Genomic DNA, 15,757 nt, shown 5'->3' on the forward strand with positions numbered 1-15,757 from the left:
TGATTATGCTTTTGCACCCTGATACCCACTGCTACTACCCTGACTTATTGCCTAGATTAATGCTCTGGCCTCCTAACCAACTTTAGCTTTTCCTCTACTTTAGCCTGTATACCAGTATTAATTATTCTCCCAAAACAATAGTGCCTGGTATGTTGTTTTGGTGTCTGTCCTGTAGAATAATGTCCATACTTCTTACCTTCTATCTATTACTGTGGGATTTATATCTTCTATCCTGTGTTGTCACCCACTTCAGTTAGTCCACTTCACACGTACTGTCTAACCTGAAAGCACTAATTGCCATTCACTGAACAAGCCCCCAGTTTCCTGTCTGAAGAGTTTACTCATCTTTCCTCTCAGTCTCTGCCTATGAGAATCTCACCTGTCTTGTAAGGCCCAGTCCAACTGTCACCTCCCTTGTACCCCAAATCAGGAGCAGTACTGCCTTCTGCAGTCATTGTACCAGTGTCTCCTGTGGAACTAAACATGTTCTGCTCTGTGTTTGTATCCCATGAAGTCTTGTGAGTTACCTGATTCTTTGTCTCCTCCGAGGATTTAGCATGCTGTTTTTGTACAGTGTTTGGCATTTAGGTTAAATGTGTTTTCAGAGGCTAACTTTTTTTTTTGTTTAACAATAGGTTTATGCTAAAACTATAGATGGGCAACAGACCATTATTGCGTGTATTGAAAGCCACCAGTTTCAGCCTAAAAACTTCTGGTAAGAAAGTAGATGTTCTCTTCTATTTGTGTCTTAACTTCTGTTGGGAAGAAAACAAACCAGTAGTTGAAACTTGGTTTTTAATCTAACTAGTTTAGAATAAGTTATTTGACTGAGAGGCTTCAGTTCCCCATCTGCAAAATGAGGGATTTAGACGTGAACATTTAGATTCCTTTCAATGCCAAGATTTTATAATCTTGTCTTTTTTAAAAAATGCTCTTCTATTGAGTGAGAATAAGTGATTGGTTAAGAAAGTGCCCAGTGGAAAATCTGAGTTTTACTTGGGTTTAGTTAATAATACTTGAGTTAATTGCAAAACTCAGCAGCCCATCTAGCTGTTTGTGGAAGAGCCTACCATGAATAGTATAAGCATGGTTTTCTGTTCCATGATTGAAAAATGAAAGTCAGAATAACTTTAAAAAACTTACGTTTAGACACTTGGATACAAACTTGTATTTGAGTAGACAGAGCCTTGGATTTGTCAAACTAGAAATGATTTGTTTCTTTTTGGTTTTGGTTTTGTTTTTTTTTCTCTTTCCCAAATTCTCTCCCTCAGCAGCAAATCACCCCTTTGTTGTGCTTATTGCTAACTCTTCAGCCTTGTGTGTGTTTTAATAGGAATGGTCGTTGGAGATCAGAGTGGAAGTTCACCATCACACCACCTACAGCCCAGGTGGTTGGAGTACTTAAGATTCAGGTGAGATCCCCATGTGTTAATAGGCCATGTTAAAATGTCACATCTTCAAAACAAACATGCAAGTTGGTATTTGTTCTGGTATTCGAAATAAGGAACAACTATATGTAGATGCAACCTGATGGTAGTAAATAGAAATAGAAGCCTCCTTCATGGGGAAATGGTTAAGCAGAGCTATTCTGGGTTGATAAAGGATAGTCATATGGCATGTACTGCTTGCTTATTATTATTCTCTTTCAAAGATAACAAGATTTTTCCAGGAATTATCAAATAGTAGTTCTAGGAAAGAAGAAAATAAATGATTATTAAGAAGTGACTAAATAGCAGCTGCTGTGACTTTCTTAGGGTCTCTCGTATATGTTAGCCCATGTAAGTGTGTATGTGCGTGTACATATAAAACATAATTCTTAACTTTGAAGACAGCTACATGAATGGGATTGTTTTGTTTTTTTACATTAATGACAGAAGGTTGTATTATTAAGTAAATAAAACGGAGGAACTAGAGCGAATGACCAAGTGTCATCGTGTATGGAATATAAGTAACCAAGCAGAGTAGATTTCTAGTGCTGGTGTCAGAACAGATAGGCAGGTGAATAAGGAGCTTGTGGATGCCTGTCTCGATCGGAGTCTTCTGATATCCTAGCAGAGGTTTGAAATTCAAATTCAGGGTGATTGAATTCTTAAGCCCAGCCAACTCTCAGGTAGGATTAAACAGTTACTGATACCCGAGATCAGTACCTAATCATACTTCTATTATATTGTGTTAAGTCTTACTTTCAAAACAGTTAGCAAGAGGGGCGCCTGGGTGGCGCAGTCGGTTAAGCGTCCGACTTCAGCCAGGTCACGATCTCGCGGTCCGGGAGTTCGAGCCCCGCGTCAGGCTCTGGGCTGATGGCTCAGAGCCTGGAGCCTGTTTCCGATTCTGTGTCTCCCTCTCTCTCTGCCCCTCCCCCGTTCATGCTCTGTCTCTCTCTGTCCCAAAAATAAATAAACGTTGAAAAAAAAAAAATTAGCAAGAGCTGCCTTTCTTAATGATATAATTTAATTAAAATATATATGGTACATGTCATCTGTACCCGCTCTTTTCAGGATAGCTTCCTGCTACAAGTAACAGTAACTTGTTTCCTGGGAGCTCTTCCTAGCCACAGGAGCATGCCCAACTCAGATGAGGCAAGCTGAAAATGTTAAGTTCACAGCTCTGGAGCAGCCCTTAGTGCCATACAAGAGTTGGTAGATAAATATGCCAGTTTCCTCACCCATCAGGTGGGACAACTCTGAAGTATGTTCTCCTTAGTCTTCCAGAGTCCAGGACCCACAGGTGTCTGTGGGTCATTAATGGTCATCTCTGGGTTCATTAATGCACCCATAACACTTTCCTCCCTTCTGTGTCTTACTACCTCAGCCCTTACTAGCCTTTCTTGAGATTACCTCCCAAGTAAACCACCTCCTCTTAAATCTTAATCATGGGGTCTGCTTCTGGGGGAGCCCAAGCTAAGACGACATATATTGCTCTATTTCTGTTTAATCATATATATGAGTAGCCTAATGCTTTAGATCTCCTGTAACTATGGCATCAGCATTAACTTGGCAGCTTACTATAAATTTATGTAGGTAACTTGATTTTTCTTCCAGAAGGAGATAATTACTTGTGTTTCAGCTTTGCCAATGCAAACCTAAATTAAGAGTACATATCATAAAGGGTAATAGTTTCTGATAAGGCTTAAAACAAGGGCCACTACCCGGACCTCATGTATACCTTTTAACCAGATTGTCTGATCACACCTTGGAGAAGGGCTTGCTTCTTCCACAGATCTTTTAAAATCAGAGTGAGAATTACTTGGAAGAGTCACGAAGATATGTAGACCTTTGGTTATTCTGTAGGCAAAAGGGTAGTTCTGGGAAGTCAACAGTTTCTGAGGATTTATGTTGATGATAGTCATGTTGAAATTTTTATTAGCAGCTGAGACCTAGAAAGGTTTTTGTTGCTTTTGGCAACTTTGAAGCTGGGGAGATCCTGGCCAAGGCAAGGATATCCGATCTCATTGTCCTCCCAGCCCTTTGACTCCTCCCCCAAGCACCCCAGTAAAATGGTTTGTTCCCTTGCCTGCCCCCTCCCCCACCACAAAAAGAGTTTTTGTTTTAAAACAGAGTTTGGGGCACCTGGCTGGCCCAGTCAAGTGGAGCACACAGCTCTTGATCCTGGGGTTGTAATTGAAGCCCTGCATTAGGTATAGAGATTTATTTAAAAATAAAATCTTAAAAAATTTTTTAAATTAAAAAAGATAAACAGAGCTTGTTTATCATTTATGTATTAGATAATGAAATCAATATTTTTAGAATTTTCAATTGAGTTTATAAACAGCAAGACTTAGTGGTATTCCTATTCATGTCCTAGTTCTTAAGAAACATGATAGGGGGCACCTTGGTGGCTCAGTGGTTAAGCCTCCGACTCTTGATTTCAGCTCAGGTCACTGTCTGATGGTTTGTGATTTCGAGCCCCAAGTTGGGTTCTATTTAGGCATCATGGAGCCTGCTTGAGATTCTCTCCTTCCCTCTCTCTTTCTGCCCCTCCTCTGCTCGCGTGCTCTCTCTTTCAAAATAAATAAACATTTTAAAATTTTTTCAAAAAAACTATGATAGAAATTCAAACCAATTGCATAGTCTTTATTCTTGGACAAAAAAGATGTGCCCTGCATAATTCCTTCCTTCAAATGGGTTCTGAGATGCCTGTCTCAAATATATAAGTCCTTGTTTCTTTTCTGGACAGAGCTTTGTTTTGTTTAAGAAAAAAATTTTTTAATGTTTATTTATTTCTGAGAGAGCATAAGCAGGGGAGGGGCAGACAGAGAGGGAGACACAGAATCTGAAGCAGGCTCCAGGCTCTGAGCTGTCAGCACAGAGCCTGATGCGAGGCTCAAACTCACAAACCATGAGATCATGACCTGAACCAAAGTTGGACGCTTAACTGACTGAGCCACCCAGGTGCCTCCCCATAGAGCTCTGTTTTTTAAATATCCCCCATCTTGTTCGTATTCACTGCTCTTCCTAGTGTTCTTTTCAGCCTCTGGACTTTCAGTTTCTTAGTTTAAAATGATCAAACAAAATAGTGTTTGGGTGTGACCCACTTGTGTTTTGAACATCCTTGTCCAGGTATTGTGGGCAGGCCAGAACTAAAGACCCTGAGGGGGTCCCACAGGACCAAGAAAGTTCTTGGCTTCACATAGGACAGAAATCAAACTCTAGCCAGGAGAAAGTGAGAGCAGAGTTTATTGAATGACATAAGTGATACAGTATAGCAGATGGAATGTCTGGGGGACTCAGAAAAGGAAAAGTGAGTCTCCCTATCACTTGGGGTTAGGGATTTATATTGGAAAGGGATCATGTTCCAGGGTACATGTTCCATCAGGAATCCAGGGTAGGGTCCAATCAAAGGTGAGTGCTAGGTGAACAATAGGTGTTAGTCCATAAATCACCGAAGGTAAGAGTGTATTGATGCCAGTGTTGACCAGAGTTTGTTCAAAGGTAATGTTCTGGAACATGCTTGGGATCTGGTTCTTCTTAGATGTTAGCAGCTGTTTGGGGGCCTAGGATGAAACTTAGAGAATGATTAACTGTCTTGTTTCCCCCTTGGAGTGGGAACAAAGCTTCTTTGGTTTACTCAGATGCAAAATACAGAATATGAGTGAGTGGAACTTAAAGAAACAGCAGAAATGGAGCCTTCAGGAATGGAATCCCTTCAGTTTCCCTATCTCACTTGTCTATTGGAACTTTAACCTTTATATGTCATTATTAGCCAGGTCTTTTTTTCCTCAGATCTTTGCTGTTGTGATTCTTGTGTGTAGGTATTATAGGCATTTATCAACTCCCTGCTTCTCCAGTGTATTCTTAAATTGTCTTTTTCTCTTCAACCTCCTTTAGAAAGCCAAAAGATGAAATTTAAGGGTTTGGAGAGGGTATGGAAAGTCTGTGGTTTTCTTGCCCATCTGGACAGAGCCAGCTATTTTTGTTCCCTTAAACAAGTTTCTATAGTCGATTCATGTTGCCCAGGGAAGTCTTTTTGTTGCTAATAGGATCATGGTTTCTGCCTCGATGAAGGCTTGGCTGTTTTAATCCCCCTCTAATGATATTTTAGAAGAGTTAAGTCCCTAATGAGACACTTTATTTCTCCCTGGATGAGGGGATTTCTAATTTTTTGACAAAACTTAACAGTGGGAGGTATTAGGCATGTTAGATATGGTTTTAGTTCTGGAATTCGACCTAATTCATATTCTAGCTCCTTTTTTTACTAGATATGTGAACATGGATAAGTTATTAAACTGCTTCAATGGGAATGCAAGCTGGTGCAGCCACTCTGAAAAACAGTATGGAGGTTCCTCAAAAAACTAAAAATAAAACTACCCTACGATGCAGCAATTGCACTACTAGGCATTTATCCAAGGGATACAGGTGTGCTGTTTCGAAGGGACACATGCCAACCCATGTTTATAGCAGCACTGTCAACAATAGCCAAAGTATGGAAAGAGCCCAAATGTCCCATCGATGGATGAATGGATAAAGATGTGGTGTATATATATATACAATGGAGTATTACTCGGCAATCAAAATTAATGAAATCTTGCCATTTGCAACTGCGTGGATGGGACTGGAGGGTATTATGCTAAGTGAAATTAGTCAGAGAAAGACAAAAATCATATGACTTCACTCATATGAAGACTTTAAGAGACAAAACAGATGAACATAAGGGAAGGGAAACAAAAATAATAAAAAAACAGGGAGGGGAACAAAGCAGAAGAGACTCATAAATATGGAGAACAAACTGAGGGTTGCTGGAGGGGTTGTGGGGGTGGGGATGGACTAAATGGGTAAGGGGCATTAAGGAATCTACTCCTGAAATCATTGTTGCACTAAATGCTAACTAATTTGGATGTAAATTTTAAAAAATAATAAAACAAGTTAAAAAAATTAATTAAAAAAATAAAGACATTCTTTCAGATTGAAAAAATATATATATTAGGAAAGAAGGAAACAGTTAAAAGTTTTACTTTTAGAGATATTCTAGGTGCTACTGGATTTCATCTTTCAGACTTGCTTTCCTTTATGGATCTATTAGTTATTCAGTAAATCCCATCAGTCTATGTAATATTTTAATTGTATAAAATTCCTTTGTGACTTTAAAAAAAAAATCTTCTTCTAAAAATAATAATAATCGGGGCGCCTGGGTGGCTCAGTCGGTTAAGCAGCCAACTTCGGCTCAGGTCATGATCTCGCGGTCCATGAGTTCGAACCCCGCGTCGGGCTCTGTGCTGACAATTCAGAGCCTGGAGCCTGTTTCAGATTCTGTGTCTCCCTCTCTCTGACCCTCCCCCATTCATGCTCTGTCTCTCTCTGTCTCAAAAATAAACGTTAAAAAAAAAAAGTTTTTTAAAATAATAATAATCTATTTTTTTCTTTCCAGTCTGCTATGTTCTGAATGTTTGTGTTTCCCTACAATTCATTATGTTGAAATTATAACCCCTACAGATGATGATATTAGTAGGTGGGATCTTTGGGAGGTGCTCGAGTCATGAGGGTAGAAACCTCATCAGTAGGAATGGTGCCTTATAAAAGAAGTTCCAGAAAGATCCCTAGCCCCTTCCATCATGTAAAGATACAGAGAAAAGAAGCCTGCAATGAACCACCTGATCATGCTGGCACTTTGATATCAGACTTTCCATCCCCAGAACTATGAGTAATAAGTTTCTGGTATGTATAAAAAAAAAAAAAAAAAAAAAAACCTGCCTCAAGCTTCAGTTTTCTGATCTGTAAAATAGGAATAACAATGGTCCCTATTTCAGAGTTTTTGTAAAGATTGAATAAGATAACGTAAGTAATAACTAAAACATTTTGCATAGTGTTTAACATGAAGTAAGGACTCAATAAATAATAGTCATAGTAGTGCAGGGTATATAGTTCCTTTCTTCTTTACTTCTGCTTTATCTCTAAACATTCCTTTTTATCCACATTATCTCCTGTTATGGGTGCCTGGCTGGCTCAGTAGGTAGCGCATGCGACTCTTGATCTTGGGGATTCTTGAACATGGGTTCAAGTCCCATGTTGGTTGTAGAGATTACTTTAAAAAATAAATAAAATCTTTAAAAACAAAAACAAAGCAAAACAAAAATAGCTCCTGGTAGCCTGGACTAGATGAAGGAAACAGGCAGTACCTGGACTACTGTTCTAGCATTATGCCCCCAGTTTCGGCTCCCTCCGCTTTATTTTCTTCATAGCACAAATGGTAATCTTTTTAAAACATTTCCTTTTCCCTGAGTCCCAGTCACCTTTAAATAGGATAAAGTCTGGACTCTTAACATGGTTTATAAGGCAGTTTGCTTCACAGTCTGTCTCCAGCTGGCTTCATAGCACTGTCTCTTGCCACATTCCCCTCCACACTTAACTCATTTGCAGTGAGTTCTTTGTTCTTTCCTAAACCATTCTCTTGTACTTCTCTTATCCCCTTGCTAGATGCCCTTCTCTACTTGTCCATTTAGGTGACAACTCCTATTTTCAAAACCTTGTTCAAATGCACTTAACAAAAGGAAACCCTCATCCTATTTTATATGACCAGTTTGTAGCCTTGTTAAGGTGACTGGAGCTATCTTGTAAGTTGCCAAAACTTCCTGAGTCTTAACATGTCTTTGCTTAGTCTGTCTCTTATGTATCCCTCCTTCTTGCTAATTGGTCTCATAATTGTAGCACCCCACTTTACCTTATATCCTCAGAACTGCTTTTGTCTTGCTTTTTTGTAAGCTAATTTACTAGTAGGATATTTGTTTTTTCAATTTGTCTTTAACTGTCAAGTAAGTTTTTCCTGCACTTGGTCAGATCTGCTTACCAGTATTGATGATTATATATATGGAGAGATGTGTAAGGAATTAGGATCCATTAAAATTCCTTGGTTTTCACAGAGAAAAACTAATGTCCAGTGATTTTATTTGAATTCTTTTAATCTTTTAATACTGCTAAGAGTGGAATCTTATTTAAGATCTTTGTATTTATAATACTTAGCACAATGCCTGGAATGCAATAAGCACAAAATAAATATTTGTTGAACTTAATAATCAGTTTCCCCTGCTTAAAAAAAAAAAGTGAGAATTCTTAAAATTTAGTGTTCTGTGAATTTTAAGCACCATTGTAAGTTACAATTGATCATACTAATATTTTTTTCAGTGTTGGTAAAGATTGGTGATGACGTAAAAAAAAAAAAAAAAAGATTGGGAGTGGCTTAAGGCATGGATATGTACCTTAGCAGTGGGTTTTTATATGAACTACACATAAACTTGCTCAACCATTGTCTCACACAGGTTCACTATTATGAAGATGGCAATGTTCAGTTGGTTAGTCATAAAGATGTACAGGATTCAGTAACTGTTTCGGTGAGTGTGGAGTATTTAATATGTCTCACTTGTGTCTTTAAAAAATTGATTTTGATCCTGAGATACCTGGGTGGCTCAGTTGGTTATGTGTCTGACTTCAGCTCAGGTCATGATCTCATGGTTCCTGAGTTCAAGCCCCATATCTGGTTCTGTGCTGAGAGCTCAGAGCCTGGAGCCTACTTCAGATTCTGTGTCTCCCTCTCTCTCTGCTCTCCCCCACTTATGCTCTGTCTCCCTCTCTCAAAAATAAACAAACATTAAAAAAAATTTTTTTTTTAAACAGCACAATAAAAAAAAAATTTTATTTTGATCCTGAGTACTGATTCTGCCACTAGAAATTCAGTTTGTTTTCAGTGCTATGATTTTGGCAGCTTATAAAAGCATGTAATCAACCAGCTATATTAGTTCACAGTCTTTGACTAAATGTAATAGAGTAAATAATTACATAATATAAAACACAATGTAACATAACATTATATCATGCCAAATAGTGATAATGGCTTTATTCAAACATCTTTCACTTTCTCTGTTTCTCAACTGTGAGATTTACTCAAGGACAGCAATATCTTCAGTCAGTAAATACTATGAGGAAGGAAAGTTTGCCAACAAATCTTATAGGGCTACATTTATATCACTAGAGAAGCCAAACATTTTTAGGAATATTCAACTAAAACGTGTTGTTCTGGAGTGCCTGGTTGGCTCAGTCAGTTAAGCATCCGACTTTGGCTCAGGCCATGATCTCCAGGTTCGTGAGTTCGAGCCCCACGTCAGGCTCTGTGGTGACAGCTCCAGCAGTTCTGGAGCCTGCTTCGGATTTTGTGTCTCCCTATCTCTCTGCCCCTTCCCCCCACCTCTTTTGCTCTCTCTCTCTCAAAATTATAAACATTAAAAAAATACATATTATATTATATATTTGTCTATATTTATATATACACACACACACACATATATATATATATATAATTTGTTCAGATAATAATACTATATGTATATATATATAGTGTTCTATACCTGGAAAGAAGGGACATAATTTTTTTGCATTCTCAGTGCTCCTTTTTATTCCTAGAAATTGTTGAGCACCTTCAAATAGCTTTTGTTTGAGGTGCCTGGCTGGCTTAGTATGGCATGCGATGCCTGATCTTGAGGTTGTGAGTTCAAGCCCCACATTGGGTGTGGACCTTCTAATAAAAAAAAAAAATCATAAAAACAAACAAACTAGCTAGCTTTGTTTATGTATGTTGTATCTACATTTACTTTATTAGAAATTAAAACTGAGAAATGTTAAATATATTTGTTAATTTAAAATAACAGTAACAAACCCATTACTTGTTGGCCTAAATAGCATTTTCATGAAAAAAGAACTATATTTTCCAAACTAAAAAAAAAATTAGTGCAAAGAATGGCATTCACTTACAGTTTTACAAATTGTATAGTGTCTGACTTAATAAAAGACCACTGGATTCCCATATGTGCCCACACATTCCATTAGCCGTCAGAGTGATGAAGCCATCACACATCTTGTAGCTTCTGTGGACCTGCATTATGCACACTTGAGAGTGTGAGTGGGAAAGCAAATGACTTGTCTTAGCATTGCTGTGAAAACAAGATAGTTTTTACCATTTGAAAGAGTCTGGGAACTGCTGCCCTAGGCAGTAAATCTTAGCTTTTACCTATATTTTTGTTGTACCTAATGATGAAAGGAAGAGAGAGAATGAGAAACGAACCACAGTGAAAAGGATACGTTTAGTTAATATGGTACCTGAATCATGTAAAGCAAAATGTATTGGTTGATTTAACATCACAAATGGCAGATAGAGGACTATATGAGTTTAACATATATGGCTGATATTGGTGAGGGCATTGTTTATATCATCTTAAACCAGAGATATTTTCAAGGCATAAACATTTCAAGATGTCGTGATGATGTCTTTGGGGCATACTGTGGTAGATTGAAAAGAGCGTGGGGTCTTTTGGCAGAAGACTTGGATTCAGATCCCATCTTTTAAGAAGTGTGTCATTTTGGTCTAGTCACTTATGAGGATTCTGTTTTCTCATCTGGAAAATGGAGGTAATGATAACAGATCAACCTCACAGGGCTGTTGGGAGAATCAAAGAAGGTGATGTGCATGGGAATACTTGATAAACTGTAAGTTGTTATACAAATGTTAGTCAAGATGATCTTTTCAGTATGTTTTTATTTATTGTTTATACTTTTTTAAAAATTCCTATTTCCCCTTTTCCTCTGTTAGAATGAAGTCCAAACTGCCAAGGAGTTTATTAAAATCATAGAGCATGCAGAAAATGAATATCAGGTAAGAAGATTTGGAACTAATTTCTCTAGATCTCTAGAACATTATTATTTTGCTGTTAACACATTTCGTTAGAACTTTTCTTTGTCCTTTCAACATAAATATATGTGTTGTTCAGTGTAACTAAGTGTGGAAGCTGCAGACCTTGCAACTTGGCATTGTGCTTACTGTCAAGGTTTTGACACTGGAAGGGATTATAGCTCTAGTTTTAGAAATAATATAAGTGGGCTTCTTAACTTACTTCAGAGATGGGAGAGGAGCTTACTAGGAATATTATATCCTGTTGTCCTTAGAAGACTCAAACATGTCCTTTGACTACAGAGTTACTTTCCTAATCACAACTATCCATTTCTGTTTCAAGCAACTTATCTTCAATTATCTGTTGCAGACAGCAATTAGTGAAAACTATCAAACAATGTCAGACACCACATTCAAGGCCTTGCGCCGGCAGCTTCCGGTTACCCGCACCAAAATCGACTGGAACAAGATACTCAGCTACAAGATTGGCAAAGAAATGCAAAATGCTTAAAGGCTGAATGTAGGATTCTTCAGTATGTGGAAAGAAAGGATTCAACATGCGGTCATATGATAAATAAGTGATTTATAAACAAGAGTGATATTTTGCTAGGGCTTTCAAAGTTAACAGGTTTTCTAGCCTCATGGAATACTGTTGAACCTATAGCATCATCTTGATTCTTTTGTGTTCTCTGCCTTGTAATTTTCTGTTTTCACTATCTCTACTTGTAAATTTTTTTTTTTTTTTAATTCTGCCACATTTAATGATGGAGAGAGATCTATCCTGGAGTCATTTTACTGTTTAGAAAATTTTCCTAGCCATGAAGCCCTGTTATTGATACAGACAGGTAATATGCCCAGTACTTTTCTACCCCTATCCTTCAAAGCACTTCTGGTACTTTAGTGGTTTTTACTGATCCACCAACAGGTAAAGAGGCTATGCTACAAACTAGCTGAATGGAAGACACATTCATCCTTCTCCCTCTGACTGCTTTGATTATCATTTATAACATCTCATAACTGTAGTGTTCAAAAGTTTGGATTGGGCTTTTCAGGTCCTTTTTCGGGGGCAAAGGAAGTTTTCTGGAAATACCATTATAGCCAGCTTCTCTGGGGAAGTTGTTTTTAAATCCAAAGACTTGAACCACATTCCCTGCACATGAACGTGTTTGCTTTTTTTCTCTTCCCTCATTGTCTCCTTCCCATCTAGTACCGTTATAGTTATAGACATCTGCATTTTTAGAAGAGTTTTACCCATTTATTATTATTTTTTATTATTCAAGAACTGCTGACGTACTAGGGATGTAGTAGAGTATAAAACTTGAAAAATGCAGATGTTGAAGGAATAATAGTATCTTGTGCTTTAATACTTTGTGGCAGGATTATACTATAAGCAGATGATTCAAACAACTATGTAAATCACAAACACAAACAAAAAATGAACCAAAGTGAAAAGGATACGTTCCAGGCAGTATCTTTCTATTGTAACCTGTTATTTAAGGGAATACTAGTGATTTGTTCTAAATAGGATGTAAAACTTGTTCCAAATTACTTTTCCTCAGTCCTGCCTGCCAAGAACTTAAATGTAACTGTGATTCAGCAACCCTTCCCAGGTATATTGGCAGGTATATGTATGATCTCAGAATACACAGGTGACATAGATATGATATGACAGCTGGTAATGGTGGATTCATTTACATTGTTTACACTTCTATGACCAGGCCTTAAGGGAAGGTCAGTTTTTAAAAAACCAAGTAGTGTCTTCCTACCTATCCAAATACATGTCAAAAAAGAAGGGTGTTTGTGCTTCAGCTTTGTTTTTGCTCAGTAATACAGTCAAGCAAGTTTGTTTCCAAGTGACCAGTTGAACTGTGTAAGCATTTTTGTTTATTTCAAATAAAATATATTTGTATTATGTGTCATTCATACTATCCATTCATACCACACTATCCTCTGTATCAGGTAGTCCAATAGAAATATACCTGTTTTGTTCTTAAATTGTCTGAGTCTTTCCTTTTCGATCCATGTCTTCAGTTTTTGTTCTCAAGTAAGAGAACTGTGCTTGGTCTTAATTGATGAGGATGTTCAGGGTTTCTGAACTATTACAGATTCAGTGATTATCCAAAAACTTGGAAAGAACAGCGCCTTTTTTTTTTCTTTTTTTTTTTAGTTTGAGCAATGTCCCTGTGGATAACATTGCTCCTCCCTCAGAGGCTGCGGGTGGTTCAAAGATTTTGCTTTGGTTTTCCATTTCTAGTTATCTTCTCTGTCTGACATTGAGAAAGCAAGGCCCAAGTATGGTTCTAGTCACTGGACAAGAAGTAGAAATGAAAGAATCCCTGTACCTTGAACTTGGGTGGTATTTCACATTGACTTAACTCTAAATGCAGCTTTACTTCCTTGCAAATTGGACTTAGCTACAGACATGAGGGAAAGGCTTTTATCCTGGTTCCTAAGAACCAGACGAGTTTCAGTGGTTCACACTCCATCTAAGGCCAGTTAAAGTCCCACCTTTTGAGGGAATATTTGTTGTACTATACTCTGTACTTGTAGCACAAACAGATTCAAACATTCTTGCCTTTGCCTTTAACTTATTAACTGTCAGCCTGCCCCTAGCCTATCCCATCCACTTCCTAGCCCATATAGACTTTTGTAAAAACTTACTAATCTTTTGGCTATCTAAAGCCCTTGGTTGTATAATCGGGAGGAAGTCAGCCCTCCTTGCCAAGTCCTGCAGAGACCTTACTTCCTTAACCTCCTTCAGGATATTTGCTTGAATTGTGTCTTATTTTGTCACGTGCTGCTGAAATCTGCCTGTGGTATCCTAGGGTAAAGGTTTCTCAGCCAGATGGAAAGGAGTTTTCTGGGAGGCCTCACTCCTATATTTGGATTTGAAATTACACTGCTGAAAACTATTGGTTTCATTTGAGCCTGGGTAGGTGTGCTGCTGTTAGCTGCCTTGTTCCAGTGCCTGTTCTCTTCTGTAATGTAGAACTTTGATGCTGGACTCATCTGTGTCCATGAGATACTTGGCAAACCTTGGCACATTTTCTCCAGACTCACAAAAGACTGATACATTACTGAATGTCAATTTATAAATGTATAATCTCATATAGAATGAAGCTACCTACTGCTTGGGAAATCAAAGAAAGAAAAGAGGGTTGGTAAATACAGAACAAAACTGGATGGTCCTATACGTTAAGCTAACAAAAATTTTCCCTTGAACAGAGAATGTATAAAAAGACACGGTAGATCTTAGCCCACCGAGAGCAGTAACCAATATACCTTGTCAAATCCAATACATTGAAAAGCACTGTTACACATATGAATATACTGTTGATCCTCATTATTCACAGTAGTTCGTCGCCAGCAAACACTGAGTTGGCAAATAGGAAATACTGCTTCTCAGGGAATACAGGGTTAGGTGCTTGGGAACTAATGGCCACATTTTTGTCAACAGGTCAATACATGATCTTATTTTATACGTGTGTTTCTATTTAAATCACCTCATTTAACATATTGTTTATTCATTAACCTTGAACTCCCAGCCAATAGCACTATAACTCCTGCTTATCTAATAGGAATATTCTCTATAAAGCACATCACAGCATTGTGCTTAGGAACACCAGATAGAACTTCAGCACTACACAGGTGTGGGGGCCATTTTAAGCAGTGAAGTCACCACCAACAACAAAAAAGGTGACCATAATATGAACCACGAAAAGGATGCTTGTTTATAATATGAGCTGAAACAAGAAGGCAGAACATGACCTTGCTCGTTGCAGCTGGGAACATACACATTGGGCAACTCGGGTTTTTTTGCTGCTCTGCACAGTTCCATGAATGACTACAAAAGTACCGCAAGTATTGATTTGGGGGTTAGAAGTAAATTTAAGGGAGTAGGTGAATTTGCAAATACACAATCTGCAAATAATGAGGATCAGCTGTACCTGCCACAGCCTCTGACCAATTTCAGCATTCAGTTTAAGGGCTATTTCTAGTTGTATTCAGGACTATGGTCTACATGAACTTAGCATTCAGATGCTTAATTGTGAAGCCCAAGTAACTATGGAGTAATGAGAAGTAATGAAGAAAATACAGAGCTTTTAATATGCTTCTCCAAAGTTACCTTGGGAGGCTATAGGTTTATTCTAGTAACGTCATTGGCCAAAGTTAACTTTCAGATTGCCTTCAGTGATATTTGGACCCGTACTAAAATCAGCCACTTTAAAGTCAGATTCTTTACAAGTGCAGATGGTTTTAGAGAAAGTTTCAAGGAAGTGAGACCGGGAAGGAAGACCATTCTAGACATCTAGACAGCCATATGTGGTAACAATTACAACTCCATGTGAAATGTATTTTTCTAGATGAAACTGGTTTAGAGAGGTTCCATTGTAACCAAGGCCACATAACATATTTTTACTCAGGTTGGTACTATACTACAGCTGTTTGCATGTTTTGATAACATCTAGGAGATTGGCCTAAGGTTTGGGGGGGGGGGTGGTGTGTGGGGAGGGGCGGTGGGGTTAGAAATCCAGGAATAATGGGGACTTAGATTTACTCATCAGCATGGAACCAAACATCAGTGTGGGTGTGGTGGATGGGAGGTTTT

At 38.1% G+C, this 15,757-nt stretch overlaps 1 protein-coding gene across 2 annotated transcripts in view; it reads left to right on the forward strand.

The window, feature by feature from the left end:
* The window catches only part of CAPZA1 (capping actin protein of muscle Z-line subunit alpha 1), a 49,999-nt gene extending 36,856 nt beyond the window's left edge, over positions 1–13,143 (forward strand). For both annotated transcript variants that reach the window (XM_003990472.6, XM_019837627.3), the window contains exons 6-10: positions 636–715; positions 1,334–1,412; positions 8,750–8,821; positions 11,071–11,133; positions 11,519–13,143. In XM_003990472.6, coding sequence (XP_003990521.1) covers positions 636–715; positions 1,334–1,412; positions 8,750–8,821; positions 11,071–11,133; positions 11,519–11,659 — 435 coding nt within the window. In that variant the 3' untranslated portion in view covers positions 11,660–13,143. The remainder of the gene's footprint in view (positions 1–635; positions 716–1,333; positions 1,413–8,749; positions 8,822–11,070; positions 11,134–11,518) is intronic.
* Positions 13,144–15,757: the final 2,614 nt, after the last annotated feature.

This window comes from Felis catus, chromosome C1 (genome assembly GCF_018350175.1).
Source record: "Felis catus isolate Fca126 chromosome C1, F.catus_Fca126_mat1.0, whole genome shotgun sequence".
NCBI lineage: Eukaryota > Metazoa > Chordata > Mammalia > Carnivora > Felidae > Felis > Felis catus.